At 44.4% G+C, this 23,917-nt stretch overlaps 1 protein-coding gene and 1 long non-coding RNA gene across 2 annotated transcripts in view; both read left to right on the top strand.

Annotated features, from left to right (window-relative positions):
- The window catches only part of PSD2 (pleckstrin and Sec7 domain containing 2), a 59,196-nt gene that overhangs the window by 27,256 nt on the left and 8,023 nt on the right, over positions 1-23,917 (top strand). Inside the window, exons 5-11 of the mRNA XM_083519184.1 lie at positions 1,043-1,123; positions 4,367-4,479; positions 5,157-5,215; positions 9,096-9,185; positions 10,114-10,157; positions 16,685-16,875; positions 18,360-18,430. Coding sequence (XP_083375310.1) covers positions 1,043-1,123; positions 4,367-4,479; positions 5,157-5,215; positions 9,096-9,185; positions 10,114-10,157; positions 16,685-16,875; positions 18,360-18,430 — 649 coding nt within the window. The remainder of the gene's footprint in view (positions 1-1,042; positions 1,124-4,366; positions 4,480-5,156; positions 5,216-9,095; positions 9,186-10,113; positions 10,158-16,684; positions 16,876-18,359; positions 18,431-23,917) is intronic.
- On the top strand, positions 21,679-23,916 carry LOC310714465. The gene is made up of 3 exons (XR_014529803.1): positions 21,679-22,316; positions 22,408-22,484; positions 22,636-23,916. It is a non-coding gene; the product is annotated as an uncharacterized lncRNA (long non-coding RNA).

Raw genomic sequence — 23,917 nt, 5'->3', positions numbered from 1 at the left:
CACTCCCATCAATCACAATGTTTTCTTTTTGTTCTTCTTGTTTGCTTGGCATAGCCTGGGGAACAGTGGTCAAGATGCTTTGATTATTCACAGGCATTTAGCATGGCAACAAATGACTCACTTTTACTCTCATCTCTATCACTTACTGGTAAATCCCACATTCACCAGCAATGCTGGGAAGTTGTGGAAATTAATGTGCTTTTGTTACATATATTGCTTCTCCATATGAATTGAATATATACTAATAAATGCATTTGTTAAAAGCAACAGTGATGGGACACCTTAAAAACTAAAACGTAAGCTTTCATAAGCTGTCATAGACGACAGTCTACCAGGTAGACAGAAAGACAACAGTCTATCAGGTGCCATAAGACTCTGTTCTTTTTGCTGCAAGACCTACCCATCTGAAAATTCATTTATTGCAACAAATCAGTGCCGGTAGATATGTGCAAAGAGCAATCTGGATGTGGCAGATTTCAACCTGCACCAGTGAGTGGCACCAGAAATGAGAACAAAATCTGGTAATTTACCCAGGCAAGCTTGTTGTGAGAGTTACCATTACTGCAACAAAATATTCCATATCCTTGCTTACCACATCAGCTCTGGTTCTTTGGTCTGTATAAAGCCTTCATTGCTAGCAGTTCTCCTGGCTAGCTCCCAAGTCCTGACAGTTCGTTTAATAACTGCTATTCACTGGTCATTGAGAATTCTAGTGTCTGCTTCATTAATGCAATAATGAAGCAAACATTAAAAGGGGGAAGGACGTCCAAGTCACACAATGAGTCAAAAATACATACATTTACATAGTGAACTTGGAGCATGGATATTTTTCAGTCCAGTGGGGTGGCTTGGCTCTACCGTTGAAAACCAATGGGGCTGGAAAGAGCTCATATTTGGCTGGATCCATTTCACTACAGATGGAGGATGTGCTGGGACAAGTATCTAATGTAGGAACACAAACCCATGTTCAGTGGATTGTGGAATTAGATTCTCTGGTGAAGAGTATGCAGAAGTACACTGACCGTGGCCTCTTTAATTACAGTAATGAATTTAGCAAACTGGTAGCAGAAGAATATCTCCGTTTCTTTGACTTCACTGGACTGACCTTGGATAAAGCACTCAGGTGAGCTGCAAGGGCAGGGATCTCGAATGCGTGAGTTAGAGGTAAGGCCCCACACTATCCATTTCTGTTGCCATCATTTAATTTCAGACATCTCAGGAGTCTAACAAAAATTAAGCACTTTCAACTCAACTGCATGTCTCTTATGTCTGGATTCCTCTTTGTTTACAAATATTGCCTTTAAATAGGTTAGTTTTATCAGCCGCATTTTGGGTCATCAGGTAAAGGGCAGGCGACTGTGTGGCAGGCCGAGTGCAGCAATAACCCAGTTTCATATTGTGATGCTTTCACTTCCCATCTACAGGCAGGGTGCTTTGAGTTTTGTATGAAGGCTGGGAAGTGGGAAAGGGCTGTTGGATCAACAAAAGTCCCAGCGCTGGCTCATATGTTGCCTCACTGAAATAACGATCAAAGCTGAAGAGTAGCATTTCCTTTTTGTTACCTTTCTGTTCCCTTTGAAAATCCTTAGGGCTTTATGAAACATTATGGGCAAATATGTGTGATGATAGCCTGATAGCTCTTTCAAAAGAGAAGTCACTTAAGGGTGATTTTTCACGGAAGTTCCAAATGTTTGTTTGCCAGTAGAGGGTAGTTCCAGCAGGAGAAGAGGGGTAGGAATACATTTCTCCATTGGGAAAAGCCCTTCACAAAGCAGCTCTCCCCCCCCCCTGCAAAAAGACATCTGGTTTCAGTATACATGATTCTCCACAACATTTAGTCAGACTCCATTTCAGACTTTGAGTCCTTTCATTTAGGACACCCAGCCTGTTTAGCCAGAGTACATTTCTTCTCAGTCTCTATTCCCATCTGTTTCTCTCTGCTGTGCTTCTCCCTTCCTCCTCCTGCTAGGTGCTGGGCTTGGTCCAAATGGTTACTTTCTGTATATTTGGATGTCATCTAATACAAGCATACATTTCCCCACTGAAATAGCAGGTCAGACTGTTTCTATATCTGGGAGAGCATTTCCCTGCTTAGCGTCTAAATATTTTCAAAATTGCTGTGTTGAACTGCCAAATGAGACTGCCTGGAAGCTTCAGCTACACTCAGTACAACCTCACTCCATCTGATGAATGAAAGCTGCTGGGAGCACATCACGCCTGTACTAGGATGTCCGCATTGGCTCCTTGTTCTCTTCCAGATACAGTTCCAGAAGGTGGCTTTAAACTACATGGCTCTGAAGAGCTTCAATGTACTTTGGAGACATCTCCACTCTCACATCCCTTTGCAACATCTGAGATTAGGAGCTTGTTTTTACAGTTTGTGCAACAGATGAAGACAGCAAGAACATGAGGAGAGACTTTCTCTCACTAGAGAGTCACATTTGGGAGTATAAACCTAACCATCTTCCAGATGTGTTGTAAGACTTTTTGGGTCATAGGGACATACGAAGCTGCCTTTTACCAGGTTGTTTGCCCATTTAGACCGTTCTCGTCCTGAGACCTGTGGGTATAGGGTGGGGGTACAAATTTAATAAATAATAATAAAAATAGTAAAACTCTGAGTGCTTGTCCACACTTCTGCTTGTTCAGCACCTCCCCCCATCCCCCCCCCAGAGAAACCCACACTTTCCAGCCGAATTGAGGCAAATGTCAATCAGGTTTTCCACAGATGGACGTTTGTTACAATTCAGCGTTAAAAGAGGGTTTTCCTGGGGAAAGCAGTGGGGCAAACAGAAGACCGCTTGGACAGAAAGCACAGGACAAGTGGAAAACCTCTTGGACCCGTGCTTTCTAGGCATGCAATAAGCAAGGTGTGGGCGAGCACTGACTGGCAGCCATAGTTCACCAAATCCTCAGCCTATGGTCTTTTCCATCATGTGCAGTCAGATCCTTTAAACTGTAGGTGCAGATTGAACTGGGCCTTCGGCACACAAAGCATGTGCTGTGGCCCCTCCCTGGGACTCAGGCTGGCAAAGACAGAAGGAATTTTAATTATATTCTTATAACATAGAAACATTTTTCCCTTGTTTTGCTGGAAACAAAGGCAGGAGCCTTTGGTGTCCATCTCAACTCCTCAGGGTTACACAGGCTATAAAACTAATTATTTAAGATTACGAAGGCACACAAAATGGGAAGCAGTGCGAAGAGTTTTGCTAGTTGTTATAAGAGGCATTCCAGGTTTAATCTGACAAGTATCCATGGCACTCACATAGCCAGAGCCCACAGTCCTTCTGGATTGCAATAGAAATGTTTAGGCAGAGGCAGAGATGGACAGACGGGTCTGGGTCTGGTTCTTCTCAATTTCACATTTGCTCATTCATAAATTTATTCTATTTCTGGATTAATCTGCATTTTAAAAATAAAATCTGCATAACATTTTGTACTTAAGTAATATTTTATTTATCAATGTACACATTTCTAAATTTATTTTATCTGAATATATGCATTTGTAATGCATTCTGTAAGGCATTCTTTAAAGGAACTGTATATTCAACTGTAAATATGAAGTTTCCCCCTTTCACATGTTAGTCCAGGAGTTGTGAATCAAGTCAGATTCATTCATTCATTCATTCCTTCACCTAACAAGATTTATATACTGTTTGATTGTAATAAAACCACCAGGTAGTCAACAAAAAGAATGAAACTTTTAAGGCATCAATAAAGGACCACTAAAAACATTCAAAAGATAATTCAAATCACTGGAAAGCTAAAACAAGATCAACGCATGTGAACTTTCTCCACGTCTGAGTAGTCAGACGCAGTCCCTAGGTGGGGGCAGACCCACTGTCGCCCTGTGCCCCAAATCCCCCTTGTGCAGAGCTGCTCCCAGAGGTCACCATGGTTAATGACGCCGAAAGCCTCAGTCCTGTGCCTTTTTCCATCCCAAACCAGGTATGGTGTTGGCATGCTCAGCTACATGGAGATTTAACATTTATAATGAATAGTATAATAATAAATACAATGGTACCTCGGGTTAAGTATTTAATTTGTTCTGGAGGTCTGTTCTTAACCTGAAACTATTCTTAACCTGAAGCACCACTTTAGCTAATGGGGCCTCCTGCTGCCACCGCGCCGCCAGAGCACAATTTCTGTTCTCATCCTGAAACAAAGTTCTTAACTCGAGGTACTATTTCTGGGTTAGCAGAGTCTGTAACCTGAAGCGTCTGTAACCCGAGGTACCACTGAAGTAAACTGTGACTTTGGAAGTCCCAGAGCCACATCCATTTTAGGTATCTCACGGCCTATGATCAGCAACTTTTGTCTCCTTTCAATTTATTTGCTAACTTTCTTACCTTTCCATGTCTAGAACATTCCTAAAAGCCTTCCCCTTGATGGGAGAGACACAGGAACGGGAACGGGTCCTCATCCATTTCTCACACCGATATTGCCAGTGCAATCCAGAAGAGAGCACATCAGAAGGTAACACCACCTTATGGTTCAGAAATGGGCCTTTTTGCCCCCACATAGCACCTTGCCATAACTAGCTTTTTGAGAGGCTTGCCAGTGAAATCTTCTTTAAAAGTTAACAGAAAACATGCAGAGTTTGGCAGAATGAGCAGAAGGGCTCCCAGAAACAGAATAACTTGGCTCCCCGCATTTTGAAATAACGCAGTGCATTAAATGCACATTACTATCTGAAGAGGAGTCGCCCCTCCATCAATAAGAGCCTAAAATTATCTAACTGCACCACAGGAGAATATTAATACTGGACTGGCCTATTTAGGATCTTTGTACATATTCCTGAGAGCAGCACTTTGAACCCTTGAAATGAGCTTTATAATGGTAAGTTTTGCTTTTTAAGCAAACTGAAAGGAAAGACTAGACGGTTTCCTGGAATAATGCCACCTGCTTAATAACCACATTTAGTTCAAATAGCTAAATAGTTATTAGGATTAAAAGTAAGTGGGAGTGAGGCTGTTGCGGAAGTAGAACAATATCTTAATTTGGAGCCAAATGAAGCTGGCCTTCTCAAATTTTGTTCTTGGCTTTTTGAATGTTCCCCTGCCTTGTGAGGGCAAGGACCACAATATGCTGAATATATCTAGTTGTTAGTGCAATTTAGAAAGAGGCTAAATTACCGTACTTGCTTCTTCCAGATGGAATCCACACACTCACTTGTGCCCTGATGCTGCTCAACACAGATCTGCATGGCCATGTAAGTATTTTCAGAAGAAGACATACCGTATTTTTTGCACCATAACACTCACTTTTTTCCTCCTAAAAAGTAAGGGGAAATGTCTGTGCGTGTTAGAGCGAATGCCTGTGGGTGGTGGTGGGGATCTGCTGCAGTCGTGAGCAGAGGATCCATGGTTCCCCTTCCTTCCCTCCTCCGTGGTTACAAAGCATGGATCCACATGGATCCTCAGGATTTTTGCATTGGGCTACTCCAAACTCACTGTCAGATCACATGTCTGTGGCCACAGCATGAACCACAAAAATCATATATCCACTATTTTGTTTAGAATATTTTTTTTCTTGTTTTCCTCCTCTAAAAACTATGTGTGTGTTATGGTCTGGTGCGTGTTATAGAGCGAAAAATACGGTACATTGTGCTCTTGCTCTCCAGGTAGCTTTGTTGCTATCTGGAAAATGCCTTTGAAAACTGATGTCATGGCAGTAGTAGACAATGGCAGGGAAGGGCATTCAATTCCGTGCTCTATATGCAGCAAAATTGCTGCCTCCAGCAACATACCCCTCAACTGTCCCACATCCCAGAATTACAGAAGCCATCCCTGCTTCTGACTGGATCCTGGGATGTCCCATTTTGGCTCCCCACAAGAAGGCGGACCCAACAGACAGTCATCCCGATTTTCCTCTGCGATATGTTGGAGAGTATGTAGCAATGGAAGCCTCTTCCTTCAAGTCTCATCTATCTGGGATTGTGTAGGGCAAACTAAGATAAGCGTGTATAAGAGTTTATTTTCAGAAGAAGTATTTATGTTTGTGATTTGCGTAATTAGATCAGTGTTTCCCAAACGTTTTTGGGCAACGGCACACCTGTTTACCGGGAAAAAATCTCGCGGCACACCACCATTAAAGCCCTGCCCCGTGACGTCAGCGCGCAGCGTCACGCCGGGAGGGACGCACAAAAGTTAAAGTTTTTTCCCTTCCCCTTGCCGGGGTGGGAGGAGGCAGCAGAGCGAGGGATTGAGGGACGGCGGCAGCGGCTGTTGTGGTGGTGGCGGCGATAGCGGGCGGAGGAGGAGCCGTCGCCGGGAGTTGCTGCTGCTGCTGCTGCTGCCCGGACATGCCGGCCTCCTCCTCCTCCGCTGTCTCGCGCGCATCCCTTTTGCGCGCGCTGCCCCGCCGCTCGGCACCAGCACCGCGGAGCCGCCCCCGGCTCGACGCGGATCCTCGCCGCCGCCCCGCCTCTCGCCGCCCGACTCGCCCGCCTCCCTCCCACGGCACACCAGCCGGTGTCTCACGGCACACTAGTGTGCCGCCGAACACCGGTTGGGAAACACTGAATTAGATAAATGTGCACCCCGCTGCTTTGTTCTGATTGCTGCATTGCTGATTGCTTAGAAAATAACACTGCAACTTACATTGATTCGGACAGTAGCCCTCATCCTTTTAGGTTGAAGTCCTGTAGCTCCATGGTAGACCACAAGCTTCGTTTGTCCAAGGTACAATCCCTAACAACTACTGAGAAAGACACTTGTCTGCAGCTGTGGAAAGGAGCTGCCAGTCTGCATAGTGAGTTAGGTACGCCAGTTAAGCATATTTAAAGTTAAAAAGATAAAGATAAAGGACCCCTGACAGTTAAGTCCAGTCGCAGACGACTCTGGGGTTGCAGTGCTCATCTCACTTTACAGGCTGAGGGAGCCGGTGTTTGTCCGCAGACAGTTTTTCTGGGTCATGTGCGCAATGCTTCTGGTGCAACGGAAACCCAGAACCAGAGCAGCGCACGGAAATGCCGTTTACCTTCCCGCCGGAACGGTACCTATTTATCTACTTGCACTGGCGTGCTTTTGAACTGCTAGGTTGGCAGGAGCTGGGACCAAGCAACGGGAGCTCACCCCGTCACGGGGATTCGAACCGCCAACCTTCTGATGGGCAAACCCAAGAGGCTCTGTGGTTTAGAGCACAGTGCCACCCACGTCCCCTTATTTAAAGTTAAGCACATTTAAAGGGAAAATTTACAGTGTTGTTTGACAAGACGAATAGGCTCCGGTTAACCCAAACCCAGTTGCATGCTTGTCTCTGTTTTCTGTCTCTAAGGCCCACTTTTTACAAGCAGCAGAGGCCTTTTGACACATCTTTCCATGAATACACTCACTGCATGGAGGAGAGTGAGGGGGGATTGTACCAAAGGAATGTATGAAAAGGACCTGGGTGGCATGGGGAACTGATTTCCCCCCCTGTTCCACTTCAGAAGTGAGCAAGGGGCTCAAGTAACAACATGCTTCCCTGCGCAACAATTTACCTGCAAATAGAAATGTCATGAAGAGCTGCTTCGTGGAACTTTCTTCTCTCTGACATGCCCATTTCCTGTGTGCAGATTTTATTTTCTGTCTGTGGAGGAACATTCAGCCGTGTAAATCTGCTACTCCAGTCAGAACTAAAATGGTTTAGTAGCCAAAGAGGTTTACCTGCTGCTTGTGAGAACCAGGCCTAAGTTACCACTGAGAAAGGAGGAGGAGAATTGGGCAGGAAATTAAATTTCAAAGTCCCAAATTCTTCTGTAGGTGAAATGGTGTGGTAAATACAGCAAGTTCAGTGAGGAGAAGTATTTGGAAGGCAGCATCTCAGAGCTGTAAACTCTCAATGGCTATGGTGACATTAATTTCTTCTTTCCTCTCTCCTCCTTTCTCTTTCTCTTCTGCTCCGGGATCCTCTTATTATTGCTCTTTAACCCTTTCTCAGGTGGTAAGTGCAGTCGTTACAATTTGCACCACATTTCTGTACATTTGGGGCACTTGGAATTGTAAAATATATGTGTTAATAAGGAAATCAACACCTACCAAAGTGGTGCACTTTTTAAAAAGAAAATGTGTGTAATGTGCATGTCTTCCCAACTTTGTGAAGAAAAAAATTGACTTGCTCTCTTGATGGTTCGGAGAAACAATCCACAAGCTCTAGTTTGCACATAAACCTAAGTCAGTCTTTCCTTTCCCCCCTTCCGGCTTGGAAAGGGAGGAGCCAGGTGGGCGCAATGGGAGCAGCATGTGCCAACACGCCCTCTCTTCCACAGCGGACCATAGTTTGGCTTACTGTGATGTGCGAACTGGGTCTCCAGGTCTCATGATTGTTCCCATGTCAGCAACACCCACTTCTTTGAATCCATTGATTAGGAAGTATTGCATCTTAATAGGCTAATTTTTTCATAACGATGCCCCTGCCCTAGCAAGAGGTGTGATATTAGTATTGTAGATAAATCGCACAACCATGCTCAACCAAAAAGCTATGGGACCAGGCACCGTGCAGGAGCAGCCATTGTGTCAGATGTGGCAAGGAGAGGAGAATCTGGCTTTGACAACCATTCATAATTCAGAATTGATAGGCTGAACCTGCGCAAGGCACCCTTTGACTCAGTGTGTGTGTATATATATATATATATATATATATATATATATATATATATATATATATATTCTGTTTTTCTTATCAGGTGCCCCACAATACAACTCCAGTGTCACACATTAACACACACATTTCAAACAGGTTTCCTGGAAAGAAAAAGCCAATGAGATGACAATGGGGAAACAATTCCCCAGCCCCCCCCCCGCAAAAAAAAGCCCTGCAGCAAGACTGGAGGCCATAGCCCGGCCTGGGTGTCCACAGCGGAGTGCCTTATTCATTTCATTTCACATTCCTAGGCAAACACTGATAACCTGGTTCAGTCAAAGCCTGGCAGTTTATGCAAGAAAAACATTCCATCTTCTTTCTTTGGCGCTGCTCTACTTTGGGCTACAAAGAAAGAGTACATTTGACATATGTTTACTTCATTTATCTCAATATGTATATATATATATATTGCCTGTAGCATTAAAAACTTATGGGGAAAATAAAGTATCTGTTCTTCTGCATTGCAGAATATTGGGAAAAAGATGTCCTGCCAACAGTTTACAGCAAATCTGGACAGGCTGAATGATGGGAAGGATTTTGCAAAGGATCTGTTGAAGGTAATCCTATATCTAGTAAAGGAAAGTGGGGGAGAAATAGAGTGTATTGTTATTGCAGGAAATTCCAAGTGTCTGTGGCTGAAGTTCCATTATGCTAAGGTGCTGAACATGCATGCAATAAGAATGAATGGGGGGGGGGGACGGACCCTAGCCACTGCTCCACTATCTATGCTGTGATTATTTTCACTTTCATTCTTAGAGCTGCTCTTCTATATGTCATGATCAGAAAATAAATACACGTGGTTCCACCTCCTTGAGGCCGCCCCACTTCAGATTGCAGCTGTGGAATGGCACAACTGAATGCCAAAACTCTCTGCCTTTGGAAAGCTAACATGAAAGGGGGAAAGATTAAAGCGCAGGCTTCTGCGTCTGATGCACTAATCGTCTTCAAAGATGAAGCGTTGCTTATATGAGAGAATTTGAACAGGCAGTTCCCTGGCCCTTCCAGATATTGCTGCACTCCAAATCCCATCATCCCTGACCACTAGCCATGCTGGCTGAGGCAGACAGGGCGGAAGGTAGCCCCAAAGCGGATGTACCCCTAGGGCTGTGAAAGGTTCCCTTGTTCTGTGATGGGTCCTGTTTGCAGGAGTCTGGCTGGCCAGTGCGGGAAGAGGATTCTGGACTAGCTTGGCCTTTGGTCTAATCCAGAAGCACTCTCTATTGCTATTACTTACAAGTTTTGCAAATGCCTCCAGGTGTGACCAAGCCAAGAAGAAACAACAACTATTCCTTTATTGTTCAAATAATTTGATTAAAAATGAAGATGGACAAGCTCATTTCCTATGATCAGTCAGGGATAGAATATAGCTATGACAACATTTCACCATTATACGCAGATTTAATCATGGTTGATGTGGGCACCGTCCACAGATGGGAATCATTTTATGAGAACCAACTAAGATCTGACATTGTGTTCTTGTTGCAGGCACTGTATAACTCAATAAAAAATGAAAAGCTAGAATGGGCTATGTAAGTATGTTTTTAAGTGTTTTATAATATGCCTTTGTAAAAATGATTAATGTATCTTAGAATTTGTCCAAGACAGAAAACAGTTTCAGTAATCGACATCTTGAACGGTATGAGGTAGACAGTAGGAGAGGTTGTCAGAGGCACTGCCACCTACTGGGAAAGTATACTAGAGCAAAGAGCTCATTTTTGGAGCAGCTTCCTTTGTTCTCTGCTGAATGGGAAGGACAGGGGGGTCCAAGAAGCAGGCTACTTTGGAAGGGGAGCTGAATCAGTTGGTTGAATCCAGTTTGCCTACAGAAGGACACCCTTGACTAAGGTTACCAGATTTTTTCAAAGAATCCAGGGACAATTTTTTTAAAAAGAGGGGGAAAAAGTTAATTATTTTTTTTAAAAAAAGAATTAATATATTCTCTTCTGTGGTCTCCTCTGTCGCGCTGCCTTAATCTGGGCACCGGCCTGTTCTCTTGGAGCGCTAGCTGCCATGCAGTAGGCTCGGATTGGGCCTGGGCTTGGCCACGTGCCCTTGCCCTCCTGGTACTCTCCTACCTCTCCTCTTCAGTGGCGTTTCCCAGGCCCCGGAGCACCGCCGGGCAGTTGGCTGGGTGGCCAGGCATTCTTGTGCCCGACTCAATTTGGGTGACGGGCTGTGTGTGTCAGCGGTTCCCCCAGTTGACACACTGGGTGTCCCTGGTTCCCCCTCGGCAGTGGTGGCATCAGCGGCAGCCTCAGCAGCCCGGAGCCAGCCTGGTAGCGCAGTTGTCTCTGGCTGGCTTCAGGAGCTGCTCGCTGCCATGGAGCCTGCCATTTTGCCACACTGGAAGTCCCCATGTGATGTGTCTTGTGCCATTGAACCAATCACGCGACATTCATTCCCTACTAATAAATCTACAACTCTTAAAATATAGGCCCGGGGACATTAAATGAAATCCAGGAACATTCCAGGGACGGATTTTGTCCGGGGACAGATTTGTAAATCCGGAGACTGTCCCCTTGACCATTTGTGACACGAGGAGCTTCAGGGCAAAGAGGAAGTTGGCCTTTCCATTGGCAGAACTGACACCCTGGATCCAGCCCCTTGTATTTTGGGCCACAGAAATCCACCCCACATGTCGGCTGTTAGCACAATGCAGATGCAAGGAACTGTACTTTTTAAAAATTCACTCACATAGAATATCATTTTAACCTGCTCTGATCTGCTATTATATTTAGTTACTTATTGCTTCATTTGTTGACATTTTTAATGATTCCGTGTCCCATTGGTCTTTCTGCAATGGGTTGCTGCTTGCTCTACACCAGCTGTTTTGGGTTCTGCATCCTCTTTACATCTCCCCACTAAAATCAGTTCACACTGTATTGTGCAGAAATTAAAGGGAGCATCTGAAGAAGCAGCTCATCTTATTTCTGAAACATTGCAGTGGAAGCCTAGCCATCACTTGCACAAGGGTAGCCAATGTGACGCCCTTCAGAGGTTGTGTACTACAGCTCCCATGATCCATGACCATTGACCATGCTGACTGGGGCTGATGGAGATTAGAGTCCAAAATATTTGAAGGGCACCATGTTAGCACCCCGCACTAGCAGAACTGAGTTGTTGTTTTTCGGGGGGGGGGGTTTTGCTAGCAATTTCCTCCCTGCACTCCTATTGACCTTTTCAGCTATGTTTTCAATGACGGTATCTCCAAGGACCACCCAAAGTGTCCTGCAGAGAGTCTACACTATGGGTACCACCATCTTCGATCACATGTAACTCTGTACTGAATGAAGAGTCGCAGGCCCACAAGCACGTAAGATGGTGGCTTCCATCGTGTGAGCATTCTAGGGAACAACGTGAATCTCCCTCCGGTTGTCCTTCTGCTATGGCAGCTGCTCTTGATGCCGTGCTGCAAAGGCAAGCAGTGGTTTTTTCCTGTATGCAAACTGCTGATCTCTCCGGGACAGCATCCTTTATAAGCACTCTTCTGGAGGTCATTGCTGAGGACAAAAGTCAAATGGAGTATTTGGGAAACGTTTGCACAAAACTAATAGAAAAACTTGTTTTGAGTAATCCGAGTACAATTTACTTAATCATTCTCCCTCAACCAAAATGAGTATTTCAAAACCAAAATAAAATTCCTGACTATTCAGTTCACATTCTCTGTTTGATGAGATTTAAATGCAAGGGTGAATTAATAGCGTCAGGCATGTAGAATGTATTTTTAAAACCTTAAAAGCCCACTTAAGAGCTGGATTTCCCCCTCCTGTCCAGCAATGCAATACATGGGATTGCGCCTTCCCTGCCTCAGAATCATTTCTATGCTGTGAGATGATTTGCTTCGCAGGCTGGCTATAGCTGCCCCCCCCCCCACATGGCACTATCACCACTTGAACCCCATTCTGTAGATGTACTGCAAAAATCAGGCAAATGTTGGGGAGAGAAGTCTTGCTGCAGGAATTTCAGCTTTGCATGCTGGGAACAAAAAGCAGGAGATGGGGGTTATTGTTTATGTTTGAGATGGGGTGGGGGGCAGAGAAAGGGGAGCAAATAATGAACAACATGTTGAAGAAATGCAGGTTGTTGGAACAATCTTGCTTGGTCACTATCCCACCCCCCACCCCCATCCCCGCCACCTCATTTTAAAGGACTACTTGAGTACAGTTGTGGAGAAGGATACTGTGAAGTGTTTTTTATTTCCTTCTGAAAGTGCCAAATATCGGGAAGATATGGCACTCACATTGTTTTGGAGGGGGAAGCACTGCATATCATATTTAGTTAGATGACAGTCATTATCTAATCGGCTGGTTGTAACAGCCACTCAAACGGCAGCAGGGACATTTGCCATAGGAAGAAAATGGGTCAATCAGCAATCTGACTAGAAAAAAGTCATCTATATATAGCCTTATTATTACATCACAGGGATTTGTGTGTGGCTTTTACATAATGATCTTTTAAGGCAAAATCAAGTTCTAGTCATTTTAATAGCATCGAAAGCAGGCCTGCACAATTTAGGACTAGGGTTGCCAACGCTTAAAATGAAACTATTCTGACAGATTGGTGGGGCCAGCAGTTGAGGGAATTTAGCACAACAACCTGAATTCACCAACTGTAAAAAAAGAAACATCAGCTGGCAGGGTGCATGGCTTTGCTCCTTGGTTTTAATGAGGCTGTCCCAAATTTCCGAACAAACTGGGCCACACCCCAACCCAATGGCCAGCATCCGTATTTCTGACCCATCAAACGAACAGCCATCCACCAGCCAGGTATGGCAGCCCACCAGGAGTTTAATAAACACATTATTGCCTGCGACTGTAAAATGGGGTATATGATCATTCTCCTTGCCAGCCTAATAGATGGCTCGGTAGGTCACAACAATTTGTACAGATTGCGTCTAAAAAAAGCTTAAATTTGCTTGTTGCCTGGTTTTCTGAGGAAATACATGACATTTTTCAGGAAGGTTTTGCAGGTTTTTGTAGTTTCAAGTATTCAGAGCACTAGAGAAAGGTGTTGTGTTTTTTTGGTGGGATCGTCAAAATATAGTCTTTTGCTAAAGTCAGTTTTACTGAGAGAGTGGCAGTACACATCTCACTGAAACATTAATTTAAAAGATCCACTGGAGGGAGCTAGCTGTCTATCTCCATTTGGCTGTGTGGAAAACCCTAGCATTTGGGGGGAAGTGTTATATAAGTGAGTTCAAAGAAAGTGCATCTGAGCATCTGGTTAAATAAATAAATGCATGCAGGAAGGAAGGAGGAGGAGGAGAAACACCATTCAAAAATACCCAAGGCAGGTGACGAAGTCATTAGCCTTGAAAGACAGGTATATGATTTCCAGAACTGACACCCTTTGGTGTAAACTGATGATAAAATAGGACACTATCTAGGACATTTCAACATCTAAGCAGAGAGATTTCCCAGCAGATGGTAGCGCTACCTTCATGCTCTGGTTATCTCTCTGCTGTCAGATATGCTTTTCTGCCAGATAGTACACAATATGTGCATTAGCCATAAGATATACTTCTGTTGCAGCGCTTTCTCTTGAGGAGGCTGCTGCTGTTCGTCTCAGCAGCTAAGGAGCACAGACATGGAAGAGGCCAGCAAACCCTCCTCCACACAACCTTAGTGTTCCTGCATCTTTGTAGAACTATAGTGTGAATGCACTTCCCACTTCTCCGAGTGATAAAAAGTTGCAGAGAGGAATTGAGTCAGACTGAGCACGACATTTTTAAATAGAGCTGTGCAAGCCCCCTCCAACTTACCTTGAAAATTAATTGGGATTTTTCAAAATCTTTCCTGTTTGCTTTATAATCCTTGTTAGATTTCTGTTTTGTTTTTAGTTTTGGATAGAAACACTCAAAATTACTCTCCCTTTCCCACCAGTCCCTCTGTCCCAAGGGCAAAAAAACCCCTCCCTCTCAAGGTAGGGGTGGGGGAGGGGGAGGATTAAGGAATGATGATAATAATAATAATAATAATAATAATAATAATAATAATAATAATAATAATAATGTTTTACAAAGCATTTCTTTATCTGACAAGACACCTGAAATGAGCTTTGATTGTTTTGCTCATCCTTTTAATTGAAACCCAAGTGAAACCCATGTTTGTCTAAAGAGAACCTGCACCTGTAGATCAAAGACACAGTCTAAGTATTTAGTAATCTTTTGATGGCTTCTTCTTCTTCTTCTTCTTATTATTATTATTATTATTATTATTATTATTATTACTACAGTTCGGTCTCCCTAGTGATTCCTGGTCACATCGGCTCAACAAGAAATGTGAAATTCGATAGAAACCACAGTTTCACTGAGAGATAGCTACTTTGAATACAACCCCCTGGTCATGTCCACACTGACATAGTGAGGGCTTACCAAGGGCTGCTTTCTGAGGTTGTGCCCAGAAAAGCAAAGCCATTGTTGGGGAGCAAAACCCCACCACCATGGGGCAGATTCTTGCCTCAAGGGACCCATGGAGATGGTTGGCTTTTGCCCCCTAGCAGTACTTTTTCTGGAGGGACGTGGGTGGCGCTGTGGGTTAAACCACAGAGCCTAGGGCTTGCCGATCAGAAGGTCGGCGGTTCGAATCCCCGCGGCAGGGTGAGCTCCCGTTGCTCGGTCCCTGCTCCTGCCAACCTAGCAGTTCAAAAGCACATCAAAGTGCAAGTAGATAAATAGGTACCGCTCCAGCGGGAAGGTAAACGCCGTTTCCGTGTGCTGCTCTGGTTCGCCAGAAGCGGCTTAGTCATGCTGGCCACATGACCAGGAAGCTGTACGCCGGCTCCCTTGGCCAATAAAGCAAGATGAGCGCCGCAACCCCAGAGTCAGTCACAACTGGACCTAATGGTCAGGGGTCTCTTTACCTTTACTAATACTTTTTCTGGGTGTAGTTTTGGATTGCAGCTGATGTGCAAACAGATGGAGAACATTTGTCCTGTCTCTTAAGAGACAGGAGTCATTTCCCAAGTTGTTGTTGTTGTTAATTTCCTGCCCATCTTAGGGTGCCCCAGCCACTCTGGGCAGCTTCCAACAAATTACAACAACAACAACAACAACTTATTTATAGCCCACCCATCTGGCTGGGTTTCCCCAGCCACTCTCGGTGGCTCGCAACAGAATATTAAAAATACCATATTGGCCCGAATATAAGACGCACCCACAAATAAGCCACACCTTTAAAATTCAAGGCTTATTCGCGGGTGCGGCCCCCTCCTGGCACTACTGCCCTGAACAGGGTGCAGGGGCGGGGTGGCTGGCGCTCGGTTCTGAGCACACTGTGCACCCGCCTCCCAACACTACTGCCTCCCGGCACTCCTGGCACTACCACCCCAAGCTGGCACCTGGGGATGACTGGGAGCGGCAGGCAGGCTGTGTGCCATTGCCCCGCACTCCTGGGCTGTTTTGCTGATGGCCTTCCCCCCTTCCCCCTTCCTTACGGCGGCTTGGGGGAGGGTTGGAGATGCGGTTGGGACAGGTGCCGTTGTCCCGCACCCCCAACAGCCCTCGTGGGCAGCTGTTTCAGCAGCCATACCATAAGGTTGCAAATATAAGCCGCACTTTAACTTTTCACAATTGGAATTTGGGGGGAAAGTGTGGCTTATATCCAGGCCAATATTGTACGATAAAAACATCAAACATTAAAAACTTCTCTAAACAGGGAACAACCGTAACACACCATGCTTCCCTCTCCACGGCTGCCTTCAGATGTCTTCTAAATGTCAAGATAGTTGATATTATTCCTTGACTTCTGATAGGAGGGTGTTCCACAGGGTCCTCTGCCTGGTTCCCTGTAACCTCACTTCTCACAATGAGGGAACCGCCAGAAGGCCATCAAATCTGGACCTCTGTGTCTGGGCTGAATGATGGGGGTAGAGACACTCCTTTAGACATAAGTGATGACTTCAGAGCAACAGCCATTAATGCCAATAGAGACTTCTCCCCCCCCCTTCCAAACACACACTGCTTCCTGCTCACCCACCCACCCATTTTCAAAGGGAACCCCCCCCCCACATCTCAGTCTTAGTTTGCTTAACTTCTCTATTTCGCTTTATTTCCAAGTGATGAAGATGAGCTCAGAAAGTCTTTGTCAGAACTGGTGGATGATAAATTTGGTGCCAGCACAAAGAAAATGGCAAGGATAGTTGATGGCAGCAATCCATTCCTGGATGTCCCCCAGGCCCAGAACGCTGTAACCTACAAGCATGGCATCCTCACTCGGAAAACCCATGCGGACATGGATGGGAAGAGAAGTACGTATTGAAGGGGGTCCAGCGACAGGGGCAAGAGATGCGCAGTAGAGTGGCAGAGACACTTGTTGAAATGGTTGTGCTCAAGGAGAGAGTCTGGCTTTTCACTGATGCACGCATGGGCTACAACAAGGAAGCATGGGATGCATCACCCTTCATATTTCCCAGGGCTGTTTTAGCTACTTGTGATAGCATGGGAGTCCCTTCTTCGTGGCTTCTCCTTACACCACACTGGTAACTTTGGAATTTGTTTGTATGGTTCCTTGCAATGTAAGTGCTGCTCTCTCTGGATGAGACAATGCTTTGGTGGAAGCAGTTACTGGAATTCCTCACCACCATTCCTGGAGTAGCATGAGAAGAAGCCATAGGAAAGTGACTCTCACACCATTGCTGGGTGTGAAATAAACAGGTCCTTATGCGCATAAACAGGCCACAAATGAACTAATGGGAAGACCTTTGCCAAGGCTGATGATGGCAGTTTTCCTTAAAATGCCTCATGTTTCTGCAGCGATTTGTGTGTGTGGGGTTTTTTTTTAAAAATCATGATATTTCTTCAGCATTTTAGCATGGATTTTTACTTTAACCAATGTATTTTTATGCAGTTTGACATTTTTGCAAGCAATTTCTCCTAATATAATGCATTTTTATGTTATTTACACTATGTTTGCTTTTATGCATACTTTTGCCTAATTTTCATTTTCCTTTTTTAAAAATAATATTTATTATTTTTCCAAAAACTTAAACACTAAAAAGAAAAAAAAACCAATACAATACAACACATCAAATCAACAAAACAAGACAAAGACAATAAGATAAATCAAACAATTTCATTATCCCATCTTTCATTTACTTATTTCCACGACCTCCTCACACCTCCCTTTTTGTATTCCACTTCTGTTAATTATTTCAGCAATTCCTTTCCATCTTCCTCTGTTTTCTATCCTACAATTATCTTAACTCATTCTAACCTTATTTTTTCCTTTAATGCTCTATTAACCTATCTGTACTTAATTCCTTATAATATTTCTACTAAAGCCATATAACTTCATTCCAACATTTTTCTAGCATTCATTAATTTTACAATATTTCTGTAGATAGTCTTTAAACTTTTTCCAATCTTCTTCCACCGACTCTTCTCCCTGGTCTCGGATTCTGCCAGTCATTTCTGCCAGTTCCATGTAGTCCATCAACTTCATCTGCCATAATTTTCATTTTCCTCAACACTGGTGGTTGGGAGAACTGCACCACAAAAGTCAGCTAAGTGTGTTTTGTTCTCTCACGTTGTTTCAGAAAGTGCAAATATATTAAAATCCGTTTTAAATGTGAACTAGATTAAGTTTCTCTCCCATTTCTATTGATAATCACTTCACTGTATTACCCCCCTACCCCATCATAATGGCAGTCTTTTGTGGATTAGTTCAAAAATTGTATTTCTGTGGATCTGCTGTGATGTCTCGTATTAACGCTGTAATCAATATGTTTTTCAGCTCCCAGAGGAAGAAGAGGGTGGAAGAAGTTTTATGCTGTTCTTAAAGGAACCATCTTGTATTTGCAAAAGGTATGTTTAACACTCTGAGAGTTCTGTAAGATCCCACCAAGTTAACTCTCTACAGAGCAAGGATTTTCACTTAAAACAAACACCATAAATAATGAATTCAGCATATATTGGAGTAGACTGAAGGCCCCGTCTAGTCCAGCATCCTGTTTCGCAAGATTATGAGCCAGATACTTGTGACAATAAAGGGTGGGTAATCACAGGTGGGCTGTGGCAAAAAACAAAGTGGGCACAGCTTGCTGTGAAGGGCTCCTCCACCTCAGTTCTGCTCATATTCCTGAGCTCTCTGATGCCTTCTGTTCCATTCCAAGAGAAAAAGTCTCCTTGGTGAAGGGGGAGACAGGCCAGGTCATGGGGAAGCCTCTGAGAAGATGGAGTAGCTTGCCAGGTCTGTCTTCCTTTCCAGAAGAAAGTTAAGCAAGTGGCGCTACCAGGCAGCAGCACTGGCAATATCTCTTGCCGTTGGGGATCCTGGGGAATTTGCATGGAGAGCGTCGCTCACTTCTCAAATGGAGGGGGGGCAGTAGGCCATTCCATCTTTGATGGGGCCCTATGGCACTTGCTACCTTGACCCTATTTTCTAAGGTAAGCCTTTTTCCCTTTGTGGGGGGATGAGATAGCAGATGTCATAGGAAAATGGACCCTTCCAAAAGTGTTTCTTTTGAATGTTTTTGTGCACTTAAAATGAAGAATTAAAGGACGCAACTGATTTTCAGGGAGGGCACCAGGCTGATCACTCATCTTCAGCAGAGCAGCCATTCTTTCTCTCCTTCTTTGCTCTCTACCACTTCCTTCCAGCAACCCGGCGGTTGCTGCTGTTTGCAAGCCTTCTCAGCCCCCTGTATCCCCCTGCCTGAGTGCTGCGAGGTATCTTTTCTGAAGGTTAGGCTGGAACCTTGCAAAACTGGTGCTTCATCACTGAAGAGGGAAAGCCCACATCCTTCAGAGAACTGAAAGTAATGTAAAGGAAAGCTCCCCCAAATGGGGAGAGGCTGTTGTCATTCATGTGTGTCGTGCTTGGTTTAAAAGATTAGACATATGCTTTCAGTCTTAAGTGTCACAATATTTAATTTAAACTCCCATCACAGCAGAGGAGAGACGACTTTTAAAAGAGATTAAAATAATCATTAGCAAAAAAGTTTTAATTGATGCAGGCATTTTGGGAAAACGACACTACTATTGATGCCTTCGGCACCATACAGTAGGTCCCCGTGAGACTTACACAATTATATTCCTCAGTTAGCAAATGCTGGCAAAATGCAACATTCCTGCAACAAAGTACTTCCTGAAGGAAAAATATCTGCCCTCCACACAACACGTCTAATTCCCATGAATCATGGGATTTGGATGATGAGTCGGACATGCTTTGCATGGTACACACAAAGAGGATGACTGCTGCCATAGGTGTATGAGGCAGCCTCTCCCCCCCCTGTACTGTGCAAGTCAGCACATCATTCCCCCATCTCACGATGACTCAGAGGCTCTTGGGACCAGAGTTTGAACATGGCTATCATATCACCCCTTAACCTCCTCTTCTCCAGGCTAAACATGCCCAGCTCCCTTAGCCGTTCCTCATAAGGCATCGTTTCCAGGCCTTTGACCATTTTGGTTGCCCTCCGCTGGACACGTTCCAGTTTGTCTGGAATGTGTCCAGAGGAGGGCAACCAAAATGGTCAAAGGCCTGGAAACGTTGCCTTATGAGGAACGGCTAAGGGAGCTGGGCATGTTTAGCCTGGAGAAGAGGAGGTTAAGGGGTGATATGATAGCCATGTTCAAATATATAAAAGGATGTCACATAGAGGAGGGAGAAAGGTTGTTTTCTGCTGCTCCAGACAAGCGGACACGGAGCAATGGATCCAAACTACAAGAAAGAAGATTCCACCTAAACATTAGGAAGAACTTCCTGACAGTAAGAGCTGTTCGACAGTGGAATTTGCTGCCAAGGAGTGTGGTGGAGTCTCCTCCTTTGGAGGTCTTTAAGCAGAGGCTTGACAACCATATGTCAGGAGTGCTCTGGACTCGATGGCCCTTGTGGTCTATTCCAACTCTATGATTCTATGAGTTTTCAAAGTGCACACATGCAATTCACACTTAGATGCTTCAAGGAGCTTTTATCTCTTTAAAGGATATTGGGGAGCAGGGGATAAAAGCACCACAGTTGTTGCTAATACACACACACACACACACACACACACACACAATTGCAGAAATGGGAGAGAACAAATTTCATCAGAGGCATTAAGAGGGAGACTATCCCCTGCTATCCCCCATTATCTCCAATTTGAGGGGGGCTTTGGAGAGCCCAGGGGAACGACTCTACAAGTTCACAGCTGGAAATGGAAACCCCAATATGTAAAATTAAAGGCTGTACAATTTCACAACAGCACATTTATGAACAACCTGAAAACAAAGATAGCTGGAAAAAAAACCAACTGAACACTTTTCACATATGTGTTAAATATGTTTTACAAATAGTACTGCAGATAAAAAGTAGATCCACTCTTTTAGAGGTTCGCATAAACATTAATCACTCATGGTAGATGGGATTTCTTTTAAAAACAGCCCAAATTGATATTACATTTATAGTTAATAAGAATTCTCTGCAGAAGCCAGCATACCTATTATATCTTAAGCTACATTATTAGCTATTGTAAATAATTACCGTATTTTTCGTCCCATAGGACGCACCTAGTTTTTTGGGGGAAAAATAAAGGTAGATTTTTTTCTCTTTATTTCCCCCCCAAAAGCAGGTCGGGGAAACCGAACCAGGTCGAGGAACAGCGGGATGGCGGCGCTGCGCCTCCCTGCTGTCCCCTGAGCTTGTGGGGCTGGCCGATGTCTGCCCCGCGTGAGGGGCCCTCTGCATCAGGGGCGGCAGGCTGCTATCCGCAGCGTGGGGAGCCCTGCGGAGAACTCCTGCAAGGCTCCCCACACTGTGGATGTCTGCCCGGCGCGGGGGGCGCTCTGCTTCAGGGTGCCCCGCCTGCCGGGCGGCAGGCTGCTATCTGCAGCATGGGGAGCCCTGCGGGGAACTCCTGCAAGGCTCCCCACGCTGCAGATGTCTTCCTGAAGCCTGGAGAGCGAGAGGGGTCGGTGTGCACCGACCCCTCTCGCTCTCCAAGCTTCAGCAAAAGCCTGCATTGGCCCCATAGGACGCACCCAGATTTCCCCTTCATTTTTGGAGGGGAAAAAGTGCATCCTATAGGGCGAAAAATACAGTATTATTAGAACATCGCAAAAACCATAACTCATATTTGCTATTAACCCATCTTTCATTATATTTAATAAATTTATTTGCAATCTAATCGAGCTATTGTCTTGTCTTTCTTCTCCTTCCCAAAATCCAAGGAAATGTGTTAACTTAGCCATTGCTGCAAAGTCCAACAATTTATCAACCTATTCTTTAATTTCAGGTGGTACTGATTATCTCTACGTTTTTGCAAGCATATAAAGGACTAAAATATAAGAGTCTAGTACTTTATTATTCTGCCCTACAGAATTTCATAGAATAGCTTAGAATCCTTATCAAGTGATTTAAAAAATCCTCCATTATTTCTTTGACACCATTACACATTTCCACCATGTGGAAAACATCACTTATGATTGGGAAATGCTTTCAAATGTTTCTGCTTTAATTTTGTCTGGACTCACGTTTTTCTCCCCATTTCTCAGAGATTACTGTGAAAGGGATCCTCTGGCTGGCCTTCAGAGAGGTCAGGTGTCAGTTTTCTCTAGCAATGCTTAACTACCATCTATTAATATGACAGTGTTTATTTCTACAAGTAATTCCATACTCTGTGCATGTACTACACTTTCTTTCCAGAAGCCTGGCAAAAACTTTGCAGTGGGAGTTCCTCTTAATGGCATAATGACAATTATTCATCTGATGGTTGGTTGGCTTTAATTGTTTTCTATTTAGCATAATTTCCTTGATCTATGTACTGAGTATTACAGATATATTTCTGTCATTCAATGCACAGATAAGACACCTCAAACTTTAGGCGTGACCACAAAGACTTCAAGGACTTCTCTGAAAGGACAGCCTGTTTGATGAAATGTAAGTTATCAGCACATTGTACCTGAGAATCACCATATAAGTGGGCTGTTTGTGTAGATGAATTTTGTAAGTGTATATGTATTTCAGAAAATGTATGGATGCCAGCTGGCTGTGTCATGTTTGATCTTTTCTATTATTCTTTCTGCCTTAGGTGTAATCACCAATAATAGGAGGACAAGAAATGTCTATGTGTCATCACCACCAGAAGCATCCCTTGCCATCCCTTGAGGCATACAGCATGCGCTGCCCACCTGCTGAAAGATGCCCAACACCACCCACATATCATTATGGATGTGTGGGCCCAGAAAAAGGCAGATTGAGAAGAACATTAGCATGATGAGGTCCATCTGCCAGGAGTTCACCAACTGCATCAAACAACCATACAAGTGCACAAGGCTATGTGGACTGGACTTCTGAATATTAGTGGATCTATGCACAATTGAGGACAGGAGCTGAGGGGTCTAAGGAAAACACCAGTTAACTTTTGTGGGGGAGAACCCATGTAAGAAACTGCCACATCCACCACGAGGGAAATGGCTGGCGTTGACGAAGAGTCCATGCAGAGTGAGAGAGGGTCATGGATCAGTGCACCAGGGGCTGGTACAGAACCTCCTGGACCGCCATGTGTCAGGGCCAGGCGAGAGTCCCCTGGAACACGAAAGAGGAGGAGAAGAGCAAGTGTGTGCGTGGACACAGGCACTGATGTCAATGGCACTAGGGGGGGTCAAACAGGAGAGCTGTGTCACAAAAGCTACTTCCACTTGTATAGAGCACAATTGTTCACTGGCCTGTAACAATAAAGTTTATTGAAGGAAAAGGATTTGTCCTGTGTGGTGCACATTTCAGTGAAGTCATACTCTAACTCTTGGCTAACAGAGAATTTGTGTATTTCTGGCACTGATGCAACTGGCTGCTCATGTGTCGGGCAAAACGTTGATCATCGTGTCTACTAAATCCGCAGTACACAGCCACCCGCGTTTTCTCTCTGCAACACCACATTGATTTTATATAACAACATGGGTCCCGATCCCAGCGCACTTCACTTGCCTAAATACACCACACCCTTAAACACTACAACCTGTATCATGATTCATGTTTCTAATAATATGATGCAACTCAAGATGCAACATAGCACAAACGTTATTCTAGAGCAATAATTCACAGAGCAGTGCTAACAAACTCATGCCCCTCATGGTTCTTTGAATCAAAGCCACTGTTCCTTCTACCCTTTCCTGTGAGACTAATATTGCCAACTAGTAGGTGTCATTTGATTAATCTCTTCTGTCTATTATTTTCTTCATTTGAGATGTGTATGTGTGTGTGTTTAAGGAGACACTGGATAAACACCTGCCTGGAACCATTTTGGAAAGCTAGTAAGTCCCTTCCAGCATGATTCTATCTGAGTTGCTATTACGGTTATCTCTCTTCTCCTT

This window comes from Podarcis liolepis, assembly GCF_965112155.1.
Source record: "Podarcis liolepis genome assembly, chromosome: 8".
Taxonomy (NCBI): Eukaryota; Metazoa; Chordata; class Lepidosauria; order Squamata; family Lacertidae; genus Podarcis; species Podarcis liolepis.
This window is presented reverse-complemented; position numbering and strand designations above follow the sequence as displayed.